The sequence below is a fragment of the Talpa occidentalis genome, unplaced genomic scaffold (assembly GCF_014898055.3).
Source record: "Talpa occidentalis isolate TD23 unplaced genomic scaffold, MPIMG_talOcc4v2.1 talOcc4.9, whole genome shotgun sequence".
Lineage (NCBI taxonomy): Eukaryota > Metazoa > Chordata > Mammalia > Eulipotyphla > Talpidae > Talpa > Talpa occidentalis.
In genome coordinates, this window is record NW_023605305.1 from 112,570,827 (window position 1) to 112,586,361 (window position 15,535).

Below are 15,535 nucleotides of genomic sequence, written 5' to 3' on the forward strand. Positions count from 1 at the left end.
GAACAGATATGGTCACTGGCCTCAAGAGCTCACTATTCAGAAGAAAAACAGGGACTGCTGCACATGTTACATGGGGCCACAAAAGAATGTGGTGATATCATCTGGAAAGCCTAGGTACATTAATGGCTGGTCAATGAGTGGTGCTAAAGCCCCCTATACCAGATCAAAGGGACTGCACTTTAGCTTTGACTATGGATTTTAAAGCTGGAAAGGATGTTCATGATCTCAAAGTAGAGAAATGACCTGCAAATGCTGAGTTAATCCTAGAATTACCCATCCATTAGTGGTAGAGTTGAATGTGAAGTTACATTAAGGTTTCTGGAAAGGTCCACACATTTTTCTATTGTTTCATATGCCTTTCTTAAAATTCAAATTGCCACTTATTTGATTGTGGAAACAAAAAAACTTTCAAGGTACCTGACTCTATCAAAAATAATCTGAGGCATCTAAGTCATAGATGGCAGCAGCCCACAAAATTAAAAAACAATCAAAAAACCAGGAGAGGGGAGACTTGGGTCCCCATCCCGTCACTTTCTGTGCAGCTGCTTCAGCCCCATGAACCACAGTTCCCTGGTCTGCAAAAGGGCGCTTAAGTGGGGCACCTATCAGCCATAAAGTGCAGCCACACCACTGAGGGTCTGCGACAGGAAGTCCAATACAAACGGTTTACAATCAACAGGTGATAACAATAGAGACTGTTACTGATTGTAGAAAAATACACTTGGTATACAGTTTGCCTTTTGAAATTTGGAAATGTGCCCATCTGTGGGAACTGAAAAGTCAGAGACAACAGCTTTTAATATTGGTTTAGGATATAATCTGCCCGTCAAGAAAAGACCATCCCCCCCCCCCATCCCAAGAAAAGACCCTTTTCATTGCAGTGCTCTTTGCTCATACACGCTACTCTGGATTTTCACCTGGATTCATTTCCTAGGTTATTTATCTAAATCTCTAGATGCATGTACTACTTTCTAATAGTTTTATGATTTAGCCAATAGTTTACATCAGCTTCTTAAAGGTTTTACGTTTCAAGAAAGGTTTGGAGTTACTGTGGAAAAACCAGCGATGTTCCTGGTTGGAGGGACCTGGAATGAATTTGAAGGCAACAAATCACGGCTGCATCTTCATCCAGCTACTCCTAGGATTAATTCCCCTTGACTCTCATAGAGGTTGTTGCAATATGCAAGGCTAATTTGATTATTTAGTCACATTTTCTTCCATATCAAAGTATTTTTTGGCATAAGATTATTTATTAATGAAATCCCATTACTTTACATCCTTGTTAATGTTTTCATAACACAGGATTTCTTCTTCTAAACTTATATTTAGGAGGAGAAAGTAAAAGCAGGCGTCAGCTTTATCTTCTCTGAGCAAAGACAGTGCTTTCCTTGTTTCCCTCATCCTCTCAAGAAATATTAAAAAATTTCCATTGCAGCTCTTATGCATGGCACCTTTTATTTTGCCACAGTTTGAGTTTTTTCAAGATGCAATCTTTCATTCCAACCCAACAATCATACCCAAACCAGAAAAAAGAAAGTATCAATTCAAAATAGCCCCTCATTTTCCTATAGCTTATTCTAAATAAACAAATTTCTGTTACTTGATGGATAAAATACAGCACTCCCGGTTACACAGTCGCAGAGACGCGTCACAATGGCAGCAAGAGTAGACTGGGTGGAGCACACTGGAGGCACGATGCTGAGTACAGGTTTTTTTCATTATCACTAAGTAGAATTTCCTACTTGTATGATTTGGTAGGTTATTTTGGGGTTTGGGAAATGTTTAAAAACTTTTCCATATCAATTAATGGTATTAGCGTTCCCAGAGCCATAATATAAGCCACCAAATCACGCCAACTAGGAACATTCTGCTTTCCAAGCAGCAGGAAACCTGCGGTTTCTTTAACAGGTCGTCGCCACTGAGGCTGGGTGCTGTCCTCGCAGTGCTACTGGGAGTCGACACTTCCCAATTAATCAACTGCCATTTGCCCACATGGCTAAAGGCTGAAAGAGAACTTACCCTGCATGAGTCACACAGGCCAACAACTAACCCACGTATGTAAAACCAAAAGCTCAGGGCCTCCCCTGGTGGCGCAGGAGGTTGAGCGCTGTGCTGTGACATTGTGAGGCTGTCCGCAGCCTCTGCAGTGCCAGTTCGATCCCAGCTGGCTGGCGAGGGTCCCACATGGCGCAGCAGATCTCTCCTGTCTTGCCTGCTGCTCCCCTCAGCAGTGTATTTCGTCAGTCTGCCTGTTCTCTCCCCGCCCCGCTCTGTCTCTGGTGAATCCTCTCACCCTCCCGCGCATCTGGCCTGTACCCCGGTTCTTGTATGGCTAAATAAATTTAAAAATAACCAAAAAACAAACAAACCCAAAGCCCAGGGAAAATTCTGGCTTTGGCATTCATATGCCGTTCTTGACCTCATGCAACTGCCCCACACTGGACTTGTTAGACTTTTATTGCCCCTCTTGCTTGTAATTTAAAAAAATTGTTCATTTAATAATTAGTGTACCATTTCTCTCTTCTGCAAGACCTAACACCACGAAGGCTGGGGTGGCACTTGTCTGCATGTTACTGTATTACCTGGTTCAGCACCTCACTTAAGGGCTCATTTCAGAGCATGAGATAAAGCTTTTACTGTGAGAAATGACATAAGAGTTACAGACAACTGGATCTTAAGCCAATCAAGAAATTCTAACAAGAAAGAAAAAAAGTGACTGCAAAATAATGAAGAATTTTAAAAGTTCTATCTTTGAAAAAAAAATCTAGTTACTTTCTAATTTTTCTAAGTAACTTCCATCTTATGATCTACCCAAATCAATGTCACATATAGCAAGAATTAGACGTGTCTAATTTTTTTCAGATGTTCAAAAGAATTATTGTAAAAAGACACTGATGTGGCAAGGCAGTGCTATGGAAGGAATGATCTAATCCTTTAGCCAATCCATGTGACCTTTAGTTTTGTTACTGATGGAAGAATTGAAGGCTTTCGAAAAGCTACTACCCATCAAAAACCTACTTACTTCCCTCAGAGATAAAGTTTTATCATTTGTTCAACTTGACCAACTAACACAGAAACCACAGTCCACATGTGTAAATGCAAGTCTGATTTAGAGAGAGATGAGTAAACTTGAAAATCAATTACAACCTATAATCTTAAATACGTAGCATACCCAGAGAACAGCTAAGCTATGTCATTTCTAACCACCAATATTCACCCTCTTATTAGAAATAAAACCAGAAATTTTGAAAAACAATTATCTATTAACTTAAAAACTAAATATCCTATTATTGTGAACACATGGGACTTCATGACAAAAGCTATATTTAGGGAGAAAGTCACATTCTTTTACATTCTACAAATTCCTTCAGTTTCTGACTCCTACATGATCTGCTTCTTCATTTAATCTCCTGCAATATCACACATTAAGTAGTTTTTGCAAAGCTCAACTGAACACTGTGAGGATAAGAATGAAAAGTGCAAGTTAAGTCTTAGTAACATTATAAAAACAGTTTTGGTCTCACTGGTTCCTGAAAGGGTCTCTGGTTTCCTGAGTCACACTTTTGAGTCACAGTTATTAGTCTGAAGTGTTATTCCATATAGACAGAAGACAAGGCCTCGTCTTTAATCATTACAGACACTGGGCTAGGAAATCCCAAGATCTTTGGACTCAGATGGAGCCCATCATTCAAGGGGCATGAGTGGCAGAGATATCAATCCTTTGCTTCTCAGTTCAGGCTTTGGGGGCCAAAGCCTCCTCCCCAGGTCTGCAATTCTGTGCTGTGCAGACATACTCTGGCATTTGAAGGCAGTGCGGCTCCTTCATGAATTTCCAGAAGGGAGACACTATCTTACTTATCTATGCATGTGTCAACAGCTACCTTACAAATTTGCAAAACCAAACCTATTTTCAGAATAATACTGAAGTATCATTTGCCTCTTTCTCTGTGCTGGTGTTTGCACTGATGTTGCAAAAGCAAATGTGGGATAAACTACTGGAGTCTTAGCATGAATCGAGGTGGTGGCAATAGACCGCACAGTAGTCATTGTGTTCTTCATTGTCAAATAAAGGGAAGAAAAGCCAGTTTCATTAAAAAGCTTATATGAGGAGGAAGCAAAAAATATTAATTTTATTAAATCAATCCTTGGGAATATTAAATATTAATGTGTTAAAAAAATGGGAAGAATGCTAAAGCATGGATTCTGAAAAATGAGGCTGATTTGAAAGAAAAAGCACTATGTGATTGATTTGTGAGCTAAATTAGCTGCCTTCTTTCATGGAACACCATGTTTACACTGAAGGATAAGTAGCAAACAAACTGGTTACTCAACAGGAATATTTGGCCATCTATACATTTTTGATGTATTCTCAAAAATGAATGGTGACCCTGTCATTTCAAGAAAAATAGTCAACGTTATTTGTTCATAACGACAAAGCATGGGCCTGTAAAAAATATTTAATTTTTGAAAATTATACCAAAAGCTTACAATTTCTAACACTTAAAGACCTTTCTGATAACATCAGTGGTGACAATAACAAACTTATTTTTAATATTGTGTAATGAAATATGTCAGTATCGAAAGATCTGATTTATTCAGTAAATATTCCCTAAAACATGATTTATGATGTTATAAATTCCCGCTGTAAATTCCTATTAAAAATATATTTAAAGTGAAGAGAGCAACATATTTTACTACAAAAATTCATGGATATGATTTGCAATTCCATGTTTCAGCTAAACTTTAAGAAAGTCCCATCTATCATTTTACAGTGAACATCAAGAAGAATATCCCTAATTATCTGAAGCGACTATTAAAATATATCTCCCTTTTCCAATTATATATCTGAATGAGGCTGGATTTTCTCTATATAATTTACCCCCAACAAGTTACAGAAATAATTTGAATGCTGACATGAGAAACCAACTTTCTTTTATGAAGCCAAACATTAAAAGATTTGCAAAAGTATAGAACAGTGACGTTCCTCTCACTAAACTTTAATATAGTTATTCTTCATTAAAAAATGCTGGGTCATTTTAAAACAAATAATAAATTATTTCTCAAATGATAAATGCTGCTCGATAAAACCCATGTAAACATAAGCTCTTTGAGGTTCTCAATAACTTTTAAGTGTGCAAAGAGGACCCGAGCCCAAACAGTCGGAGGATCAGTACCCCAGGACAAAAGTACTCAAATCCAGCCAGGTGTGAACCAGGATGTGACAAAGCCTTAAAATAAATATAGATGCCAAAGTCCAGACTGGAGGGGAAGCCCAGTCACTGTAGTTAAAGAAAAATGTTTGCCAGGAGATTTTTACACTTGGTCAAGCACAGGATCCACTGAAACCGTCAGGTGATTGGGATTATCTCCAGAAAAGCTAGTCATTGGTGCCCCCTCGTGGTAATTTGCTTTATCTCTAAAAATAAAGTTAGAATAAAATGAAGACTGAAAACTCTGCAGAGACCTGGAGGACCCGCAGGGGCTGAAGGAGGAGAGTATGCTGCCAGACAAGGCTGGCCAGTACTGAGGCTCACAGATAAGATGGCATAATTTGCCCAGACTGAAGAGAATGGCAGTGGCCAATCTGAAAGACTTGTTAAGCAGCAGGTGCAGTGCCAAGCGCATCCCGTTGTCTAATTTTACATTCACATCAACCCGGCGAGATGTTCTCAACCAACCTGTAAGGTACTGGATGGCAGGGACCACTTATAGTTTGTGATTCTTTTTTTTTCCCTTAAAACTTTTTGAAAAGCAAGTAGCTGTCCAAGGACTGTTGTCTTTGGAAAAGCTTATCTAGAAGCACAAAAGCTGTTTTCCTTTATGTTTTAAAAAGGATTTATTCAGAATTGCTTTATAAAGTACCTGAGACAATGGTCTTATAAGGTCCTTGGGATAAATCAGGGAGAAGTAAAGCTTTTTGTAAATTTAATAAAACTTAAAGAACAAACTTTAATAATTATGAACATAGTAATGTTAAGTAGTGCTTTGAAACTGCCTTTCCCTAGACCCTTCTTCTAGAATATAATCTCATGCAAAGATTATCCTCCAGCCATAGGAGAGAGAGTAGGAGCTCAGAAATCAGATATGCATCTGACACTGGCTCTACCAGACACGAACTGTGACCACTGATAAGTCACTTAACCTTGAGGATTGGCATCTACAAAATGGGGATGATTTTTTCTGCACTGGAACGTCATGGAGAATAAATCGGGACACGCTGCACGGAGATCACTGAGCAGACATGAGATGCGTTCTTTTATCTCATGTCCCGTCAGCCTTACTTTCTCTGGTGTTGCTTCTGCAGGGCCGCCTCTGACAGCTGTCCCTGGAGGATTAGTCTTCTCTTCTTGTCAATATCTCCTTCCATTCGAGCAAAAGCATGGGAGCCAATGAAGGAGAGATCGACCCCCAAGCCTTCATCCTCCTCTTCTTGGCTGTCTGTAACAAAAATACTATCAGCACAGAGTGGATGACAAGACTTGACAATAAATGCTGTGAACAGCCTGTGGGTGCTGCACAGGCAGGACTGCGAGGTAAGGCACCGGGGTTAAGATTATCTTTCAGAATGAAAGCGAAATCAGATTCAGGCCTCTGAAGAAATGAAGTGAGGAAACCGCTTGTGCAAGTGGGACAGAAGTGTGAGAAATACATCAAAGTGTCACAGTGACCTGGGTATAACAGTGAAGTATCAGAATGTGATCTTAAGCAACAAAATGGAAGTAATTACATTATATGTGGATTTAAAGGTGGAACATAGCACAGTATCTAACAAAAGTGATCAAAGAAGAAATGTTTGGGAGCTTTTGTTCAGACGGACTGGCACATCCACCCCAGTCCTTCTGCATGGCGACCTCGAAGGAAACCGGAGGGACCAGGGTCAGGGTGACAGGGAATGTCTCACACTCACTGAGATATGCCTGATTCTAACTGGCGTGTTGCTTTCTGGGCTGGTCATGCCTAGACAACCATGCTGGTCCTTAACAATCCTGGTTCATACCACAAGTGAATAAGTCAATTTCCTGATTTACCCAAAGGAACATTTTATTTTGCTAGGGATGGAGCTTCTCTCAGTGGTCTCCACTGCCTACCAGTTTGAAATTAAAACAAACAAACAAAAAACCCCCAAAAAACCCAATGGGCCAAGTGGAGCTCCCCAGGCCACGTGACCACCTGAAGCCCAGTGCGGTGGGCCTTCCGGCTGCTCCTCAGGCTGTGACTTCCAAGAGTCTGCTTTCATGAGACAATATCCATGAAAGAACCTTCTTTTAATCTCTTAAGTAAAGCTGATGTTACATCTCTTTTAACATATTTAACATTCTTATTAGAAATATTTATGAACACAGAGGTCTGCATCTATGATGTGATACTATTTTCTGAGCTATAATGCAAGTTACCCTTTAAAAAAACGTTTTACTGGTTTACCACTAGTTTACAAAACTGACATTTTGGGAGTCCAACTTGACACCCCCACCATATGCATGTCCCTCGCCCTCCACCACCTCTCCTGCACCACACCCTGCTCCTGCCCTTCCTTCCCCACCCCTCCCCATCACTGGGTAACCATACATTATTCACAGACTCTAAGATTTATTATTGTTGTTTTGTCCTCTTTGGTTATTTATATTTCATAAATGTGTCAGCCCATCCGGTAACTGTTTTACATTTTCTGAAATGTTTCACTTAGCATAGTCACCTCAAGATCTATCCATTTTGCCCCAAAAGGCACTAGTCCACCTTCTGAAAATCAAGCACTCTTTGAGAATGGAGGGTGGAAGGCACTCTGGCCCGTGGCCTCCTCCTCTGCACAGCTCTGCCACCATCACAGATCCATCCACCTGCCATTTGCGATTTCTTGTCAGGTAAAATGCACTTGGGAAGATGACATCCTACAGTGTGGTCACAATGACGGGGCTTCCAAATGACTCTGGGCATAGCTTAAGGAGTGCTGTCCTGGGGGCTCCGTAAAGAACACAGACACCCATCCAGCAAAGCTTGGTCCAGACATTTCCAAATGCTACCCTGTTTATAGTTGCTCCCACGTGATGAGTTTTCCACAGATTTTAACTTGATACTCAAGTAAAAGAGCTCACAGCAGGAACCTCACAGCAGTTCCTAAGTTGCTGAATTTCAAGATCAAGTGCCAGCATTGACATTAATAACCATGTCTCCACAGAAAGGACTTACAACCTTCAACGTGTAACCATAAAGCTCACTGCGAGCTGTGGTACAGTGATTCAAAGGGACGCCTCCCTGCGCGTCCCACCCACTGCTTCAATCTACCTGCATACGTAACCGAGAGAAACAGGACAAGTGGCTCTATTCTGGTCTTAGTAGTTAATGTTAGTAGAGGACACTGTTGAAGGGGTTTATAATTTAAGCTGACAATGGCCTTGGACTACTGTCTCAACAGTGTCCTGCACGAAACCGTAAGCTTCATGAGAATGACAAAGTTGTTACATTCACCTCCGCATCGCCACCGCTTCACAGAAACTTGACATCACCTACCAAGGATAAACCTTAACAAGAATGAGACTCTAAGATCATCTGAGTTGGTCTGGACCTTAGTGTCACATAACAGACAGCCTCCCAGAGGTCAAGCTGAACCTCTTGCCTCTTCTGTGGCCAGTGTCTTACAGGCCCCGTGGTGTCCTTCAGAGGGAAGTTAAGAAATGCGGCACTCACCCTCTGGCGCGCCCGGCTTCTCACTTATTCTTATCTGCCGTTCAGGCACCACGGGCTCGCCTTCTGCATTCCCAATGTCTGCAGGTAGGGATGGAAATGTCCGACTCTCTTCTTTTAGTGACCTTGGGAAGTACAGAGGTAGCAGCTTTTGGTAAGTAGCCTGTGTCAGAAAAGCAAAACATTCTGTGAAAAACAGCAAAGTGAGGCAGCACCTGCAGAGCTTGGAGCTGCTCCCAGCACTCTAAGGACAGCGCCGTCGAGCATGAGGCCTTCAGCCTTCTGTGCTCAGGCCAGACACAGTCTGGCCCCTCAGTCAGTGCTGGTGTTAAAGTCAGGATGCTGTGAGCTAGTCAAGGTAGACAGGACGCCACTCTGGCCTCTCCACCTGAAGGCACTATCCTGCTACACCTGCCCCTGCCCCAGCCCTCACTGTCCTCCACACCTGTCATCCAAGATTCAGCTCAGGCTACCTCTGAGCCTCAGGGTGCTATCAGGGTCCATTTGATCAGCCTTTAGTTTTTGAGATTTTTTTTTAAGCAGTTCAAATTACTTTTGAAGGATTTTTACTCATGACTTATTCTTAGAGGTTTTCAAAGAAAAAAGAAATTTTACTTAAAAAAAAAAAAAAAACAGAATAAAACTCATTCCATCTTATTTCTCTGCAGGTTGGCCCACTGGACTCATGCATAAACTCATGATAGGCATTTAATGCTCTTATTTTTCTTGTCTCTTGAAGCATTTTGGTTTTTCATCATCCTATGAATTATTTTATCTGTATGCATCCATTATTCCCAACTCTCCTAAAAATGACTAAAACCAAAGGAATGATGGAATTGCTTGCAAGAGCAATGAAGTCATTTAAAACATTACCCACTGTTTTCTTACTGTATCACCCACAGCGCTGTAACATCTTTTTCAAGGTAGGTAAGGCTGGAGATGTGATCTCTGCAGCCTTTTGTAAAATACTTAGAGACAATTCACATACCATAAAATTTACCCTCTTAAAGTATGCAATTTAGTGGTTTTTAGTATATTCAGAGCTGTGGAATCACTACCACTATCTAATTTCAGAACATTTTCATCATCCCCAAAGAAAACTTATAGTCCTTAGTTAAGTCATAACCCATTCTCCCCACTCCCAGTCTCTGGCAACCACTAATTTACCCTTTGTCTCTATGGATTTGCTTATTCTGAACATTTTATAAAAACAGAATGCATTTGTGGCCTTTTGTTACTGGCTTCTTTCACTTAGCATAATGTTTTCAAGGCTCACCCACATTGTAGAATGAATCAATATTTCATTCCTTTTTATGGCTTAATAGTATTCCATTAAATGTATATACCACATTTTGTTTATCATTTCATCAGTTGGTCGGTGAAAAACATTTGAGTTGTTTCTACTTTTTGGTTATTATGAATAAAGTGATCCTAACATTCAAGTATAAGTGTCTGTGTGGACCTCTGTTTTCAAAGCTCTTCTGCAGATATCTAAAAGGAATCTGGCTTTTTGAAGAACTGCCAGACTCCCTTCATGATGTTGTGCAACAAAATTTACTTGATACACAGAGGTTTGTTATGTTTACATTCTACTGAATGCCTAATAAAAATGTTTTCCATTATCTCTCTATTCTTCAATAAATTATTCATAAGTGGCTTTTAAAAAAGAGTGCAATGACCCTAGATGATAAATTTTAATAACCTTTTTTTAGGTATACTGATGGTAAGGAACTCTTCTCTGTTCCCCAGGAGGAGCAAGGACAATGACCTAGTCACTGGGGTGGCCCTAGAACCTAGTAAATGAATAGACAAGCCAGGTGAAACAAGAAGGGACAGCAAGCAAAGCAAATGTGTGTTATTTTAGCAAATTCAAAAGCATGTTAGCTCATGTCTGCAGTTATATGTACCTTGAATGGATATTTCATATGCATTAATTAATCTATCACAACGCTCTTGTGATGGAAGTGTGCTAATATTCCTACAGCACAGGGAAGGTAAGTAATGTGTCTGTGGACACGCAACTGACAGAAATAATACAGGCAGCTTAATAAATTGAAAAAAAAAATACAAAAAATGTCAGAGTTTTCTAAACTGGCTCTAAATTAAATGGAATCACACTAAACGGACCACACCCAACAAGGCATGAACCGAACAACTTGCTCAGCGCCGGCCACTCGGCTCGGTTGCCACCTGTTTCTTTCCAGGTCAGACAAAATGCCAAACTTTGCCACTCACTGTGGCTTTCTGGTTTTGCTGTCGGGGCCCGCAGTGCTGAGGTCATAGGCGATGCCTGGAGAGCTAACGAAATGAACCACAAGGCACTGCTCCCTTGGCAAGGTGTCACTAGGTGACAACCATTCAGCAGTGAAAAATATCAACAAGATGCCCTTTCTTGACGTGCTTTGAGTAGCTAAGACAGTCTTTTCCAGCAGATGACAGTGAAGTTCACTGTCTAATACATACACAGGTAAAAAGATTTGCTGGTTGGCAATTCAGGAAATAATAGTTGTGAGACAAAAGTAAACACAAATGAAAATAATATTTAAACAATGCAACAAAATTAGCAAAATACCTCTTCAAGTTCAGAGACAGCAAATACTACTTTTTCAATCGACTCCCCATGAATCTCTAGGAATCTCCTGACAGTGCCTAAAGAAAAGAACAGAAAGATTATTCAATAAATGAGAAATTAATGATGTGTGAAGAAAAAAATTACTCTTTCACGGTTTCTGTCTGCAATGGATCACTCTTTCATTCCGGGTCTCTGCCCAGTGACACCGTCACTAGGGACGCCTGCCCAGACTACCCTATTTTAGGACCATTCCCTGCTCTATTTCCCAGAGTCACTACTCTAGACCGCTGTCGTTTCTGGACTATACACCCCCACCCCACCCCTGCCCTACCCACTAGAATGAGAGCGCCCCCAAAACAAGAAGCTTTACTTTATTTACTGCTCTACTGACAGTATCTAGCATAGTGTCTGGTCACAGGAGATGATGACTGGACAATTCTCCCTTATCCAGTGCATGCTTCTTATTCCCAGGGGCCTTTCTCTTTGAATAGAATGATCCAGCACAAGTGCCTCTGCACTCACTCACTTAGTGATCAGATGCACACTCAGCCTCTTGTCACTGTCAAAATCCCATCAAGCCAAAGCTCGGTGATTGAATTTTTGTCAGTCTGATTCTTCTATCAATTTCTAAATAACAAGTTCTAATAGTTTTTAATTTTTTTCACTTTTTAACTTACCAGAGATCTTTCTAACTTTAGTCCTAACACACACGTCCCTCCTTCTAAAACGTCCCCAGGGTTCTTTCCTCTACATGTTTTATTCTCTTGAAATACAGATAGACTTCATTGCTCACTAACCTGATTAGGTACTACCCCAAATCTTTACCTTCTATTTTCTGAACAAACGCCCTGCATTCCCATCGCCGAATGCGCACACCTGCTCAGATAACCCAGAGACCTCAAACCCAGCAGGTCCCATCCTAGCTCCCATCTTTCCTCCACAAAACCCACTCCTGACTTGTGGGCCTTTGTCTAAGTTACAGAGCAGCTGCCAATCAGTTTCCACACTGGAACTTGGAATTCTTTTGACATGTCACCTCTTCCTTCATCCTGCATCTTAACGGGTTATCACGGCCTTTAAATTCTATTGCTGCTCTAATGTGCATTCCTTCCCTCCCAGTTGCTCTCAGATTCTCAAAGCTTCAGTCTCTAGCAATAGCTCTGAACTGCTCTCCAAGTTTCTCTTCTCCAAGTCCACACACCACTGCTGCCCAACTTGCCTTAAGTCACCCTCTGTACTGCTTTCCACGGCTCTGCACCGCTTGTGGGTGAGACTCACGGTCCTGAGGAGGGCTCTCTACCCACCAGCTCACCCCTGCCCTCAGTGCTGTTTCCAGTGACAGTCCTCCCACATTCGGCAGGCTGTAGTCAAATGCATCTCCAGAACACGCTCTTGCTTTGACGCTGTTCTCCCTGTGTTTGCAAGGTTCCCTTGGCTAGAAAATGCCATTCTTTCATCACGAGCCATTCATTTTACAAGACCTATTCAAAAAGCAATCTCCTCTTGGTTGAACTTCATCACGAGCCATTCATTTTACAAGACCTATTCAAAAAGCAATCTCCTCTTGGTTGAACTCCCCCCACCTGTGCTCCTCTGAGTCTTGAACAGTCTTTTTGTGAACGTTTCAGTGTTTCCTAGCTAGCTGGACAGAGCATTTTGAAGGCAAGTAAATTTTGCATGGCCAGCAACTATTTAAAAGGGACTGGTAGCTGAATTAACATTTTGCGGCTCTACACATCCCCTGCCTGTTCATTATGACCTCCTGAGAACCAAGCAGAGCAGACCCCTTTTATTGAAGGACTGAACAAATATTCATAATTTCCCCTCTATTAGGCACCAAATTCATTTTTCATTTTTCTCTATTCTGCTTTAATATTTTTTTAAAAAAATGAAATTTCAAAAAAGGATTTTCTTCTATCCTCTTTACTTTGGCACCGAGTTTTAATGTCCACACATAATAGTTTCCAGCATTTCACTGTGGGGTTTCTGTTAGAAGACAAATAACCAAGTTGACTCCTCTCAGCAGAATTCATTAAGAAAAGTAATTTTGCAAAAAGGAGAAGATGATGTCATGACTATAATGTTTTAGTCCTAACTGACATTCCAGACTGTTTCTTCCCAAATTTCATCTGCGCACTATTCTCTGTAACTGACCAGGAAGTTATGGTCTAACTTTTAGTGAAAACCCTTAGCTGGAGAGAATGACATCAGGGATATTAAAATTCCCAGCTGGAAACTCAAAAAGAACAAACATTGTTGTCTTTTTTCTCAACATTGTGGTCTCTTCTATATAGCATAGGGCCTAGCATGTAGTACTTCAAGGTTTTGTTGAATGAATAAATAACCTGATAAATTTATTTCAATGCAGATGTTTCTTTAGGCTTCCTCTGGAGAAGAACTGAACTGCGTAATAACTAAGAAAGAAAAAGATAAATAATCTTGATACCTCTATCAAGAGGATATCACTTAAGTTTCAAAGGAAATAAACTTTGATAATAGTTTAATGGGTAAGAAAGCTTTTGGTACTAAGGACTTAACCATTAAATTTGTTGTTGGCCCACATATGCTACAATAATATACAAGTCATTTATTCCCCAAATGCTCAAAGTATTTTAGCAAAGGAAACAATTGTCTGTATGTGTATTTCTTTTTTTTAATGAGATGTTACAGTTTTGCTACTAGATTTAAGGTGTCATAAGACAAAGAGGACTTGTAAAATGTAACTTAACTTGCCCATTTTAAAACTTTCTATTTTCTTTGTGCTAATTAAATTCTTAGCAATCACTTCATCAACTTATACTCCTTATTGATCTTTGTTATTATTACTGTAATTAATCCTTCAAGCTGACTTCTCTGTGGTACTGTATCAAATGGTTTACCTGGGGCCACATTCAGAGTCAGACTGATAGAACTGGGATCAAAAGCCAATCTGCCTGACATCTTTTTCAGAACCTGATCTATAAAATGCGGTTGCCTTTAAACATTTTTTTTTAAACTATACAATTACTGTTATAAGTAATGGAGAGAAAAGAAAGCAAAGCTCAAGTTATGAGATGACAGGGCCAAGGCTAAGGAATCAGAGAATATTAAAATTCTTGCCAGGAAGAATTACACAAAGGCAAGCATTTTGCTTTGGTAAAGTATCATTTATAATACATGCCAGGTAGTTAAAATATAATAGTTCCCCATTGAAGCAGTTCCAACTGAAACATAATGAGTTACCTAGCATCAGACAGGGAGAAGGCCTGATTATATATTTTAAATTGCAGAAATCTGAGAACATGATAGATTTCTGAGCCTCATTATTTGTAAACCAGACATCATACTGTCTAAACTACACTCAACTACACAGGGTTGTTGAGGAAATGAAGTGAAATTTATCCCCTTTCTGAAAATGTATTTCTTGAGCAAACACTTCATGACATATGGAAGCACTGGAATCTCTGTTCCTCAAGAAGTTGCGGCTCGTGTGTGTGTGAGTGTGTGTGTGTGTGTGTATACGCAATGCATATATACTTCAACTATAAAGTTATAGCAAGTCCTCGAGCAGTGAAAACCTTAGTTTTAACAATGGCTAATTATTAGACTATTTAAGACTCAATATGCCCTCACCTTAAATTCTATGCTATAGACTAATAATTATATACATTAAAATAGCTTCATAATTTTTCACGAAGATAACTTTCAGCTCCATATCTTTAAATTCTTGAGATAGCCAAGAGTATCCCTTTACAGTATATATTTTTCCCAAATGAGTAATGTTTTCTCTAACATCTATAACAGATGGTCCTTAGCCTCTGCATCAATGTTCCCAGTGACAAGTTTATTTACTTTTCTATTTTCAGTTTATCTAAAATACTTTTCTACTGGGCCCACTGGGAGGTGGTGACTGGATGTGTGTTGGGCATGAAGAGATACACAGTTGCTGAGGTGAGCAACTGCACCTCAACCTCTACAGTTTAGAGACTAATGTTACCACAATTGAAAAAGGAAACAGGGCCTCCCTGGTGGCGCAAGAGGTTAAGCACTCCACTATGAAGCAATCCCCAGCTGGCCAGGGAGCAACCCACATGGTGCAGTAGACCTCTCCTGACTTGTCCGCTGCTCCCCTCAGCAGTGTATTTCAGTCAATCTGCCTGTTCTGTTCCCTACTCTGTCTCTGGTGGGTCCGCTCAACCCCCGCATCTCTGGCCTGTACCCCAGCTCTTATATGCATAAATAAACAAATCCTTTAAAAAATTTTAAAAAATTAAAAAAGGAAACATTTCTATGCAGATTACAATC

General features: G+C 40.3%; 1 protein-coding gene across 6 annotated transcripts in view; it reads right to left on the reverse strand.

The window, feature by feature from the left end:
- GDAP2 (ganglioside induced differentiation associated protein 2) overlaps window positions 1–15,535 on the reverse strand; it is a 52,437-nt gene that overhangs the window by 20,844 nt on the left and 16,058 nt on the right. For all 6 annotated transcript variants that reach the window (XM_037501386.2, XM_054690872.1, XM_037501390.2 and 3 more), the window contains 3 exons: window positions 11,252–11,328; window positions 8,683–8,842; window positions 6,282–6,438 (listed from right to left, as the gene is read on the reverse strand). In XM_037501386.2, the coding sequence (XP_037357283.1) occupies window positions 6,282–6,438; window positions 8,683–8,842; window positions 11,252–11,328 (394 nt within the window). The remainder of the gene's footprint in view (window positions 1–6,281; window positions 6,439–8,682; window positions 8,843–11,251; window positions 11,329–15,535) is intronic.